Source organism: Cimex lectularius, unplaced genomic scaffold, assembly GCF_000648675.2.
Source record: "Cimex lectularius strain Harlan isolate CLEC.00 unplaced genomic scaffold, Clec_2.1 scaffold8, whole genome shotgun sequence".
In the NCBI taxonomy this organism is placed as follows: Eukaryota; Metazoa; Arthropoda; class Insecta; order Hemiptera; family Cimicidae; genus Cimex; species Cimex lectularius.
Window position 1 is genome coordinate 2,932,561 of NW_019392656.1, and position 13,916 is coordinate 2,946,476.

A 13,916-nucleotide genomic window follows, 5' to 3' on the forward strand; every position below is an offset into this window, starting at 1 on the left:
CAAAAGTCAGTGTCACAGTGGGATTCGAACCAACCTCCCATCTCAACCCCACCTTTTGAATTTTCCCTCCTTTTTGCCATTTTTCAATGTTGAAAAAGTGACTATGGCGATTCTAAACTACTATTTCCAAACTTAGGGAACAGCAAATTTCAAAAAACTCCATTTAATATCTTTTTTAGTGGTCCAATTGCTTTTTTTAATTAAGTTTTTCAAAGATGAAGAAATTGGTGCAGGAAATGAAAAAAACCGAGGTTGAAAGATATATATCAGTGTATTCTTCATTAGACAAAGTAGCAATAGTTTTAACAAGATATCACATAAATAACTAAAAATGTTTTGAATCTTAAAACTCTTTTATTACGGAGAATACAATAATTCTTTAATCAAAGTTGCAGTCGTGTTGGTAAATAAGTAAACAATTGCACTGTTTCGGTTTCGATCCCAAAGTAAAAAAAAAAAACATTTAATAAATTAATTCAAAATATATTTTTTTTTTCATCGTACCAATCTGTCAGCCACGGTTTTTTCCTTTCCTCCGTCAATTTCTTCATCTTTGAAAAAAGTAATTAAAAAAGCAATCGCACAACTAAAATGGATATTAAATGGAGTACGTTTCCTGAAATGAGCTGTTGGAAGGTTTGGAAATAGTAGTTTAAAATCATTATAAGTTTTCAACTTGAAAAAAAAGCCCTTACAGCCCTTATAATTTTTTTTTTCAAATACAACAAAGACAATAAAAACCATAAGAAATGAAAAAACAATAAGAAATACCAGTAGATTCTACATTCAAAATGGAACCAAAAATCCTTATTAACTATTGTCTGAATCTCAACAGTTTGCGAGTTTTTTGACTTTTTCTGATTTTTTAAGATTTCACGATCTTGCTTCAAATGAACAACGATAACTCCAAAACTAAAAGGTTTGTTTCAAATCCGTTGATACCATTGAAAAGTATGTTAAATTATTGATGTGATCAATACTAAACTTTTAAACGTTTGTGAAATAAGCGTTTTAGTAGCGAGAACTTTGAAAAAAAAATTTTCAGTCTTGAAAAACTTACTATACTGATTCTAAAATACTATTTCCAAACATTTTTTTAAATTCAGAAAGCCTACTCCATTTAATATCCTTTTTAGTGTTGTAATTTCTTTTTTAAGTACTTTTATCAAAGATGAAGAAATTGACGGAGGAGAGGAAAAAAAACCCTGGTTGACGGATTGTTAAAGTGGAAAAATTAATAATAATAAAAAAACGTTAGGAAATTCTGAATGAATGAACTAAAAACGTTTTGAATCTTAAAACTCTTTTATTTCGGAGAATAATAATCCAATAATCCTTTAATCAAAATTGCAGTCGTGTTGGTAAATAAGTAAACAATTGCACTATTTCGGTTTCGAACCCAAATTAAAAAAACGTTTAATAAATTCATTCAAAATTTCCTTAAGATTTTCACTTTTTTTAATCTTTCCACCTTACCAATCCTTCAACCAATTTTTTTTACCTTTCCTTCATCATTTTCTTCATCTTTGAAAAAAGTAATTAGACCACTAAAAAGGATATTAAATGGAGTACGTTTTCTGAAATTTGCTGGTCTCTAGGTTTGGAAATAGTAGTTTAGAATCACGATTTGAAAAAAAAAAAAAATTTCAAAGTTCTGGCTAATAAAACTTTTATTTCACCAACGTTTACAAGTTTAGTATTAATCAAATCTTATTGAAAATTTACCTAGTTTTCAATGATATCAATAGATTTGTCCAAAACCTTTCAGTTTTGGAGTTATCATTGTTTATTAGACGCAAGGTCGTGAAATCTTCAAAAATCAGAAAAAGTGGTATAACTCCGAAACTGTTGAGATTCGGATCATAGTTAATTAGGACTTTTTGGTTCCATTTTGAATATAGAATCTACTGGCAAAGTTTGTATCACGAGTATAGAGTACCGAACACCCTTCATTATTATAACTATAACAATTAGAATTTCATTGAATTTATTATTGTTTTAACTTGATAATTTTGTTTTATATTTTTTAATACTAAATTGCCTTCTAAACGAATACATATGATTAGCGGACGCAAACAAACACCCAGCTGATTCTGTGGCAGATTAGTCTTCCGGAAACCAATTAAAATTAGATTAACAGGTTGTTGTTGGGTAATTTTACATAGAGTAACGGTGTTTTTTTCTACGAACCGGAATGATTAATCTGGTGTCTAATATCTGTTTTTTCCCATTCTGGTATTTTTCCGTTCCTTCAGAACACACGGATGAACTTGAAAGGTCGACGGGGGGTTTTTCACAGACGTGAAATATCCTCCAGCTTTTACAATGAAAGTATTTTTTTTTTTTTACTATGGAACAAGATGGCTTAGAACAAATTTATAGAAATATACCATTAAATAATTTATTTTAATGCGATTAGTTCGAGAGGTCTAGATCTGGTGATGCAATTTATTTGGGAATTTTATTTTGTCTTTTGGCCTTCTTTATAAACGGTATCATGTTGGAAAGTAGAAAAATGGCGTATTTGAAAACAGTTGTGAGTTCTTTTGGACTGTTCTGTAAAACTGTAAAAGATAAATAAATTTGCCACTGCAGTGGAACAATTCACGATGGAACTTTGGCAAAATTCATGACAACTTCTTCGTTTAATAAGCTTTCAGCGGTATAGCATTTTCTTTAATTACTTCGGACCAAAATGCAGAAATTTTGAAGAACAAAATTAGGAAAAAAGTTGTGACGATGTTAAAAAGGGGAATGGGTTTAATCTTGCGATGCAACTTTTTGTCCAGGGCAAAATTTATTTTCCGACTTTAACTTAATAAAAAAGCACACAAAAAAAGAAAATTGGACAAAATACATAAAAAGGAGACAAGAAACATCAACAAAATTTCGTTGATTTTTTTATTTTTTATTATGGTTAATGTTGGGTTTTACATCTTCTGTGTATATTTTTTATCTGCGTTTAGTATAGATATTTCGTCCAATTTTTCTGCTTTGGTTGTTCATGTTTGCTGTCTCTTTTTTTATATGTTTTGTTTCATTTTTCTCGCTTTTTGTGCTTTTTTATCAAGTTAAAGTAGGAAAAATAAATTTTGTCCAAGACAAAAAGTTGAATTGCTAGATTAATCTCATTCTACATTTTTTCACACCGTCCCATTTAAGACAAAATGTCTGCGTTTTGTTTCCAAGAAATTGTTTTGGAATTTGTCAAGCTCCATTGTAGATTTTTTCAATGAAATTGCAAATTTAGTTTTTTTATGTATTTTAACTTTGGAAATTTTTAAAATATTTGGGGTTTTTACCAAATATCAAATTGAAGGTTTTAGAAGGCTGCCTTCTTAAAGGAAACTTAACGCTCTTTTCGATGATTTATTTTAATGCGATTAGTTCAAATTATTTAGTTTGTTACCCGGGGGGTGTCACCGAAGCTTGTTTTGTTTTGGTTTATATTTGAAACCACTGTTATATCAAAAGTCTGGAAATTTGGGTGAATTTTTTTTCTGTAGCTTGATCATTATACCATTTAATTAATAAAAATATTAATTTAATTACGTGTAAATTGATTTTTAATTAACGTTTGACTAATCGTTTAATTTAAAACAAGATGGTAGACAGGTTTGGACATTTAGAAAGATCAATTTTTAATTAAAAATGAAATTTATAATTTTTAGATTTTTTTAAATCAATTTCGTTTTCTTTTTGTTTAAGTAAATCACTCTCTCTCTCTCTTTCTCTCTTTCTCTCTCTCTCTCTCTCTCTCTCTCTCTCTCTTTCTCTCTCTCTCTCTTTCTCTTTCTTTGCAGTTTGTTACTTTTTTCTCCTTTTTTTGTGTCTTTCTGTGTGTGTATAGTATGCCTATGCTTAATTATGTTTGATACTATTTTACCAATGCTTATATTTGTAATTAAAATGTTCAAATGTTCTAATTCGGCTAATTCTGATGAAAATCCACCAATTAGTCATAATTATAATAATTTGATTTGACGAATATATATATTTAATTGGACGGACTGTAAAAACGCTAAATGTAGCGGAGTACTCGATATTCTCCTCACTACCCTCGATAGGGTACTCAATATTCCGCCTCGGCCCTCTTACACTACACATTCACGGTAATAAATACCTTCACTCTCTGTGTTGAGCCGACGAATCGCTCCCCTCAATTAGGAGGGACATGTCGAGTAACCTTTCTCTGCATACCGGACACATACGCGTGGGCTTTCGCCCAAAAGTAAGTCCGTGAGATGACCTCGCATGGCCTATCCTTAATCGGATGTGACCCTTCTTTACGAGCCCTATGTTCAAAAATGTTTATTTGTATTTTTTGTTTTTAAACTTAGTTATTAATTAAATATGTTGTAATTAAATATTTTGTCGGCTAATTTCTTTCATTTAAATGTAAAATATTTCAATGATTAATCGCCTAGTTATTATTATTTATTTTTATATTATAATTACTTCAATTTAATCGACAACTTTTTTCTGATTTATCTGGTACTTATTAAATTTTATTTACCCCCTAAATTATTTTGATGAGGGTTGTTCGCAGGGTTATTAGCTAGGGTCTGGGGAAATTGATAATTTACACAACACTAAATTAATATGGGAAATGAGAAAATACCCATGACCTAGGTTGTTTGTTGTCATCGCTTTAAAACCCCCGTTTTTCCCTAATAGGCTTAGATATTGCGCCGGTTGAAAAAGTGGGAAAACATATTTAAAAGTTGTTATCGTCCATGATGGCGTATGCAATTAACGAGGCCGTTTAAATCCGGCCGTCTTCAAATCCTCGGATCATTTTTACAACCGGCACCGATCTGATTCAAGGTACTGCTGAAGCGACCATGGCTCTAGACACGCGCGGATCGGAGATCGTCGAGTTCTACAAGGGGAAACACGTCTTCATCACAGGAGCGACCGGCTTCATCGGTAAGCTCCTCGTCGAGCAACTGCTGAGGAAATGCGAGCCGGAGATGCTCTACTTGCTCATCAGGTCCAAAAAGGGCTCAGATCCACAACAGCGACTCCAGGAGATGTTCAAACTACCAGTGAGTAGACTTTTTTTACAACTACTTCATATCTAGGAGGCATTGCAAAATTAATTTTTTTCCAAAGAAAAAACTCAAAGGAACACTATGCTCGATCATAACTTATACCTAACAAACATAAATTAATTTTTGCAATAGTTCATTCAATCATTTTAATTTTTAAGTTTTTATAAATTAAGTATTTAATTAAATCAAATAATAAGATTGATCATTTTAATTTAAATCTAAAAATTCACCACTTCATTGAACTGACTGAAAAATAATAAGTCAAGTAGATTTGGATTAATTTTTTTATAATCAATTTTTCAAATACATTTTTTAAATATAATCTGGATTGATACATTGATCAATTTCAACCAAATATTTGCCATTGTGTTTTATTGATTGAGAATTAGGTCAATTAAATTTAAAATAATTTCAAAAATTTACGATTAGTGGCAACTCGACTTTTGTCGATAAATTCAGGATAATCGTATAAGCTTTTATGCGATTTGCAATAAATTACTGACAGACCTCGAGAGTCCCCTGCCCTTGGTTTTGGCAGTCCGGGGCCAAACCTCGGTCTTGACCGTCCAGCCACCGAGGTTGGGTTCCGGCATCTATCAACTAGGTCGATTCAGCCCCCACTCAGTCAGACTCAATCCAAGCACACTCACACTCTCACTCATTCTTAAATGCATTATTTTCTATTTACATACCATTCACTCAAGGGTCGATGGTACTCAATATTCTAACATCAGCCCTCTCACATTACATATTCACGCTAATAAATACATTCAATCCTAATATACACAAAATGGAAAACAATACAAGATATTACTGTACAATAAAACAGCCCTGTTTCTTCCAAAAAATCTCACTGCCATGCTCATGCACAATTCTCATATTCGGACCTTTTCCTACATGCCAGGCTCGTAAGTTTGCTTTGGCCCAAGAGTAGTCTTCGTCAACCTTCCATGGCCTATTCTAAATCAGATGATGATAATCCCTCTTCTATGAGCCAGACCCTCTGAGGGCTATCAATCAAAAGTGTATTTGATATGTGAGGTATAATAATATATTTTTAGCAATTTATAATCTAAAATATAACAGTTATTGTAATGTCAACCCAAACCCAAAAACCCATCATTATATTAACCTAAATTAATCGGAAACTAAAACCTGTTTTTATTAAAAACTACAGACAATGGCAACTCTTTATTTTTTAATAAAAGTAGAACAATCGTACCATAATTGAATAACAATTTTTAATCTTATCACTAATAGTTATTGTAATGTTCAATTTATACCAAAAAACTTGTCACTGCAACATATTGACCTAGATTAGTTGGTCAATTAAATCTGCATTTAATGAAGAAAAAAATACTATCATTGGCAACGTATTATTTCATGATAAATTTAAAAGTATTGTATCATAAATTTTTAGAAATTTATAACCCAAGGAATAATTTTTATTGTAATGGAAGAAAATGAAGGGTGCATGGATTTTTTCACACATCTGGTCAACAAGGCAGCTATAAAAACACTAAATTTGTTGGTTTTAGTCCCAAATTAGTCTGGGAATGTCTAAATTCCAAACAGAGCGCTTCTCCAAAGAAAATTCTTGAAATGTGTATCACAGAGTAAACCTGAGATAATAAGTAGTCCATGATGATCAGAGATGATCAAGGTGCATATTAAACACCTTTTGGACTAAGTACAATATTTTACAATTTGTTATTGTTAATTGTAGGTTTACTTTATCTTGACATTATTTTTGATGACATGATGAAAAATTGAACAAGTATTGCTTAACATGTCTTTACACCAGTTATTGGGTTGTCCGGAAAATAATGCAGGATTTTGGTATTAAACAAAAAAAAAGAAACTAGTTACTTTAAAGCAATGTTCTTTAATCAAAATCAATACATTTCTCCCAACGTGTTGGTAACTTATTAATTCCGTCTGAGTAGAATTCAGAATTTTTAGAATTGATAAAGTCAATAAATGCATTTTCCAGTTCCGTTTGATTTTTGAATATTATGTGTTGTAAGTAGTGGTCCAGGTGTCTAAAAAAATGGTAGTCAGTAGGCGAGAGGTCCGGAGAGTAGGGTGGGTGAGGCAAAGTTTCATAGCCAAGCTCCAATAATTTTTGTGACGTTACACGTGACACATGTGGTCGAGCGTTGTCATGCAACAAAATGGGCCCTTTCCGATTGACCAAAGAGGGCTTCATTACTGCCAATTTCTGATGCATGGTATTAATTTGGTTACAGTATGATTCAGCATTGATGGTTTCGCCAGGATTTAAGAAGCTGTAGTGTATTAAACCAAATGAAGCCCACCATACCGTAACCATTACCTTTTTTTGATGAGTTGGGGGCTTTGGAAAATGTATTGGAGCTTCTCCTTTGTCGAGCCACTGTCCAGAATCCACTTTTCGTCACATGTAACAATTCTGGCCAGAAATGGGTCATTTTTGTTTCGACAAAGAAGTGATGCACAAACATCAAAGCGCTGATTTTTTTGGCGATCGTTTAATGAGTGTGGAACCCAATTTTCGAGTTTTTTCACTTTTCCAATCGCCTTGAGGTGGTCAGCGACGGTCGTTTTACTGACTTTGAGTTGCTCTGCAAGTTCTCGAACAGTTGTTTTGGGGTTTTCTTCCACCACTGATCGCAGAACATCATCATTAAGAGAGGAAGGCCTTCCACGACCTTCTTCATCTTCAAGGCTGAAATCTCCCTCCCGAAATTTTTTAAACCACCTTTGCACAGTGCACTCATTAACACAACCCTCGCCCCAGACTTGGTTAATGTTTCTAGCCGTTTGGGCTCCGCTTCGGCCGAGTTTAAACTCGTAAAAGAAAATCGTACGAAATTCTCGCTTTGACATTATAAGGATGACTGAATTATTTCCAAGTAGCGGAATGCTACAGAGGTAAACAAACAATATCATTTGGAAGAGGATTAATAAGTGTTGACATTCATACAAATGAGTAATCCTGTAAACGTAAACAGAATATTTTATATAGATTTTTTTTAATGAAAACTTAAAATCCTGCATTATTTTCCGGACAACCCAATAGAATCTTAATTTTTTTTAAATTGCTACTCCTCTTCCTTCTTTTTGAGGATGCCCTTCACCTGGTTGAGAAGTGGTGCAAAATGGAAGAGCTATCTATTACCTCCACAAAACCATAATGATTCACAAGGAAGAGGACAATAGGAAGCCTAAAACCTCCAAGTCTAAACGGAACCCCGATCCCATTTTCCAAGGAGGCCAAATATATGGATCACACTAGACCAGTGTCTCACATGGAATCCACATTTAACTAAAATCACCCAGAGAGCCAAAATTGCCTGGGGGAGGTGCAGAAGGCTTTGCACCAACAACTGGGGATTAAACCCCAAAATGAACATATGGCTAGAGAACTGCATCTTGAGACCAATATTGACATATGGGTTGGTGGTGTCATGGACCAAGACTCTGCAGGCCAAAGCAATCAGGTTATGAAGTAGCACTCAAAGACAAGCTTGTTTCAGTGCCACTGGAGCAATTAGTACAACGCCAACTAAGAATCTGGAGATGTTGTTAAACCTCCGACTACTTCATATTTTAATCCAATGAGAAACCAGGAGCAGAGTTCACAGCCGCATAAATGGACAACCATCTGCAAAGATAGGTCATGTAAATAAACAAGGAGGTGATACAGGCAGATGCCATATTAGACTGCTAATCAATGCCACTACTCCAAAATACCATTTTACTAAAAGTACAAGATGCTAATACCAGAATGGGAAGAATGGGCCAAAGGAGATCAGTTAAAGGCAAACTGATGGTTCCTAAACCGACAAGGGCAAGGGGGCTGGAGTCTTCAGGGTGAATCCAAAGACAGAACTGATGGTAAACATAGGTAAATATGCTACAGTTTTCCAGTCTGAAATCTGCAATTGAACACTGTGCCAGGGAAATAAAAAGGGCTTGGAATATATTCCCAGAAGATGGTCTTCTTCTCTGACAGTCAGGCAGCACTAAAGGCCCTACCCTCCTGTGAGGTGAAATAAAAAAATGTTTGGAACTGCATGGAGACCCTGACGGAAGTCAGTGACACTAATGACCTTACTTTGGCATGAATCCCTGGGAACTTTGGGCATAGAGGCAACAAAAAGGTTGACATGGCCAAAGAGGGAACCAACATGGACTCTCTAGACCCTGAAACCTATTGTGGCTTAGCATCTTGCCACAAAAGAGGATCTTTTTCACATCTTGATGTTTCTTAATGAGTCCAAAACATGATGGAACAATACTACAGGCATGAGGCATGCCAAGAGATTAATAGAGGGCCATCTGGAAACCTTGCAAATGGATGACAACCGCAATTGAACCAGGATTCTGGTTAAACTCCTGACAGGACACCACCACTTAAGAAAGCACATGCACCGGATAGGAGTGCAGACAGAAGAAACACTGTGCAGATACTGCCAGGAAGAGGAGGAGACAGCAGAACATATTTTATGTTTCTGTGAAAGTCTATGTAGGTGCAGGTTCTCGCAACGAAGGAAAAACCGCAATCAAGATCCTATACTAAGGAGATATGGATGTTGATTAACAACCTGAAGCTGGCCAGTGAGTTATATAAAAAACAAGGGAGCAAAATAGATCTACTCAGGTGGAGGCGCAAAAGGCCTTGTGGCCACCTCTTTTATCCCTATCCCTAACCTTCTTTTTAGTAGACTGTTTCTCATTCAGGTTGATAAAGAAATATTGAATTCCTTCAACTTTTTTATTTATTTATTAATGCTCTGGCCTATCTGGCTCCCTTATCAAGGCGCCTTTGAGTTATAACTTACTCAAATAATTAAAAAACAAATAATAAAATTCAATTGATGTTGCTAGTTGTTGTCTAGAAGGAGTTCAGGTTATCTTTAAAGATTTAGAGATTATAGTTGTAAATGATTAAAATTATGTGGTTTGATGGAACTATAATTATTGCAATTGTCTATCAAAAAGCAAAAGCCTAAAAATTATTTTAATTTTTAATGATTCAATTTTTTAAAAAATAAAATGAAATCATTTATTAATATGTCCTGATTTAAAAAAAAATCAAATCGTTACTTTTTTGTTGTTCTAGTTGTTTGAGAGACTCAAGAAAGAAAAGACTGATTATCTCGATCACATAACAATCGTGGACGGTGATTCTTCAAAGCCTGAACTCGGTTTGAGTAATGAATCAATCGCACTGCTTAAAGAAAAAATTGAAGTTGTGTTACACGGAGCAGCCACCGTACGATTCAACGAACACATTAAAATCGCTACAAACATCAACGTCCTCGGAACCAAAACGGTAGCTCTTCTGTGCCAGCAGATGAGAAACCTCAAAGTGAGAATTTTATTCAATTGATTAATTTTTACATTTTAATAACATGCGACGTTGCAGGCTTTTATCCATGTTTCAACGGCGTTTGCTAATTGTCCGAATAAAGAGATCGAGGAGGAGTTTTACACGCCGCCCATCACTGCCGACAATCTGATCAAGCTCACTGAGTGTCTGAAAGAAAGTCAGCTGGAGAGCATCACTGAATAGTGAGTTTTATATTTATCATACTTTGTCCAAAAAATGTTTAAAACCAAATTTTGATGTATAGCATTTTGGAGAGTTGGCCCAATACATATTCATTCACAAAAGCAGTCGCTGAAGATGCGGTGAAAACATTTGGAAAAGGACTTCCAGCAGCAGTTTTCAGACCTGCTATAAGTAAGTGATTTTAATTTAATAAATTTATAATAGGTTCATTTACAATTATAAAAATAAGCTTTATGAATTAATATATATTATTATTAATACATAAAAGATATATTGAATATTATTTAGAATGTTTCTTATGTCAATTTTAATTTGTTTTACAAGAATATTTTAATAAGATTTTATTTTTCAGTTACAAATACGAGATCTGAACCAATGGGAGGATGGATTGACAACCTTTATGGACCTGTCGGCCTCGCAATGGGTATCGGAACCGGTTTGATTAGGGTTTTCAACGCTGATATTAATGCTGTCGGTGCTATGGTCCCTGCTGACATGACTGTCAACGCCATTTTGGCCGCTGCATACAAGACAAGCCTGATGGGGTAAATCCTCTAAACATTCCAACCTTGTAAAACTTACATTAAACAAACCAAAAATTGATTTGCAGGCCTACGAGAGAAATGCCAGTGTACAATTTCGTACCACCAGCTGACAACAATTTAACGTGGGGTCAGTTCATGGACAACTGCTTGAAATACGGTCAGGACTTACCGCCGTCCAAAGGTGTCTGGTACTATTCGATTACTCTCTGCAAGAACCTATACGTTTTCAACTTCCTCTTATTTTTTCTTCACTTTCTCCCTGCAATTATCATCGATTTAATGTTACTTTTAGTCAATAAAAAGCCACAGTAAGGATTTTATTTTATTTTTTATTTTAAAGATGAATGTTTATATGCATAGCTTTTTTTAACAGGGCGGTCAAGATTTACCAGAAAATCAGTACGTTTGGAAAAGCGATAAGCTACTTCAGCCTCAGGACGTGGAAATTTCACGATAACAACATCCAGGCTCTGTGGTCAGGCATGAACAAAAAGGACAAAGAGCTTTTTGACTTTGACATGCGCAGCTTAGACTGGGACGCTTATATCAAAATTTTTGCATTCGGTCTGAGGGTGTACCTTCTCAAAGACCCTATCGAAACCATCCCTTACGCTAAAAAGAGAATCTTCTGGTGAGAATTAAAAGAACCTATTTATTAAATTTATATTTCAGACTGAATAAATATTGATTATTTATTTTTACAGCTTGTACATCATCCACAGGGCATTCCAGGCGTTGTGTTTGTGTTTATTCACTTGCGTGCTGTGGTCGTCTTATTCATTTGCCATGAAAATTTTAGCTTGAACATTTATAAAGTTAAGAAATTTGAAATTAGTGACTTTTTTTGTAGAGATATTTTATTTATGCAGAAAATAGTTCATACCGAGATGTGAGCTAGTCATATACAGCAGTGATGCATATTTTTTTTATCGCTCCATTGAGAAAAAGAAAATAGTTTTATTTTACCAAAAGACATTTTAATTTGTATTATATGACAAGATTTTAGGATTTTTGTAAACACACTCGGATTACGTGCTCTGTATGATATTTGTGATTTTAATTTAGACAAAGTCTGTGTTGTATTTATAATTTATTGCTTTTTTTAATTAAAATATTTGTAGTTAGGTTAGTATAATTTCTACTTTACAAAAGTTCCACAAAGCGTTTAGTTGGACAGTTTTGTTGTATTACAAATTTTATATCTGACAAAAAAAAGAGTTTAAACTAACAAGTGTTTAACTTTATTTTAAACGTAATTGAGTTTTTTTATATAAATTTTCAACTAATTGTACATACCTGATAAACAAATGTGTTAAAATTATAATATTGCCACTTTACGATTATTGAAAACCTTTCCTCATCTTTGAATATTGTTTTAAACAATTAATTTTATATTGAATATAATAAATATTAATATAATACAAAATCAAGACATTTTGTGAACCCTGGATGTTGCGATCACTGCTGTTGTGAAAAGAAAAAAAGTTAGCAACTTTTAAATAAACAGGTACAGTACATATTAAGACTGAGGTTGAAAGTTGTCGACCTTACACACCATGACCAATATTGGTCTGTCGGGCAATTTCCATTAAACTAGAACTTTGTAAACTTAGGGCTTTTTACCAGATCCCAATGGTTTGTTGTTTCCTTCAAGCCTTGGGTTTTCCTCGACCAGGAATAGGAATTTCAGCCTGCATAGGCCTTCCCACCACTGAAATGTTCCAATGTTTCTTCCTGGTAATATCTGCACAGACTTGTTTCTACTGTGCATCCGAAGTTTACAGTGTCAAGTCAACAGTCGTCTATCATCCTAACATGTCAGTTTTTGTGATTGACTTTTTCGCATTCTGTCCTAGAATCCATCCCTGTCGAATCGAGGTCTTATTTTTAATCATAAAGGATCTACTTTTTTGGCAATTTCAAACACCGCAGAAGGGTTCAGGGCCAATAGGGGCACTCATCGAACTTACCATGGGCAAATTAAGCTTCCTCATTTTCAATTTTCACCTTCTCCAATGCCTTAATGCAATCCCAAACAGCTCTTTACTACCGATGAAGAAGATGCCTTTACGCCACCTGAGTAGATGGGTTTTCTTTTGCCAGCAATATTCGGCCTTTTGATTCTCCTTGGCACAGTTTTGACCTGAAAGATGACATATTGCCTAAAGTTTATATGAATTATAGTCTTTGAATTATACATACATAAATAGATCAATACCTCGTTCACAAACTGGCAAAGATAGACACATCAGGATGAACAGGACCTCAACATATTTCAGCTATAATACGTAACAACATGACTATCCTTTATTAAAAGAAAAAAATATACATTAAAAAAATGAGTGTTGAGCAAACCAAAATATTATCCCAACAGAAACTGGTGTGGCTAATGACATTGGGAATGTCATTCTTGAACTCACTGGAAAACTTACCGTCATGGAATTTAGAGCTCCTGTCTTCAATGATATCTGGCAAAATAAATAAACAGAACAGAGTAACATGGTCAATAAAAATATAAGAATAAATTTTTCTGTTATGTTCCTGTCAGTTATGCAAAATTTTAAATTTTATAAGTTTATCCATTTTCATGCTGACTCCCCTACACAAGTGGCATGTGTACAATTTTTTTTTTAAATTTGGCTGTCATGCATTTTTAACTAAAATTTAAATAAAATAAAAAATTATTTGATGAACAGTAGATAATTAAACATATTTTAATATAAATACAATTTATGTACACAAAGCTTACTTTAAGAC

At 33.8% G+C, this 13,916-nt stretch overlaps 1 protein-coding gene across 4 annotated transcripts in view; it reads left to right on the forward strand.

Annotated features, from left to right (window-relative positions):
* The window catches only part of LOC106664583 (fatty acyl-CoA reductase wat-like), a 44,637-nt gene extending 32,141 nt beyond the window's left edge, over positions 1–12,496 (forward strand). For all 4 annotated transcript variants that reach the window (XM_024224689.1, XM_024224688.1, XM_024224687.1 and 1 more), the window contains exons 2-9: positions 4,828–5,048; positions 10,162–10,410; positions 10,468–10,613; positions 10,676–10,785; positions 10,967–11,159; positions 11,225–11,467; positions 11,533–11,790; positions 11,864–12,496. In XM_024224689.1, the coding sequence (XP_024080457.1) occupies positions 4,845–5,048; positions 10,162–10,410; positions 10,468–10,613; positions 10,676–10,785; positions 10,967–11,159; positions 11,225–11,467; positions 11,533–11,790; positions 11,864–11,963 (1,503 nt within the window). In that variant the 5' untranslated portion in view covers positions 4,828–4,844 and the 3' untranslated portion in view covers positions 11,964–12,496. The remainder of the gene's footprint in view (positions 1–4,827; positions 5,049–10,161; positions 10,411–10,467; positions 10,614–10,675; positions 10,786–10,966; positions 11,160–11,224; positions 11,468–11,532; positions 11,791–11,863) is intronic.
* The last annotated feature ends 1,420 nt before the right edge of the window (positions 12,497–13,916 follow it).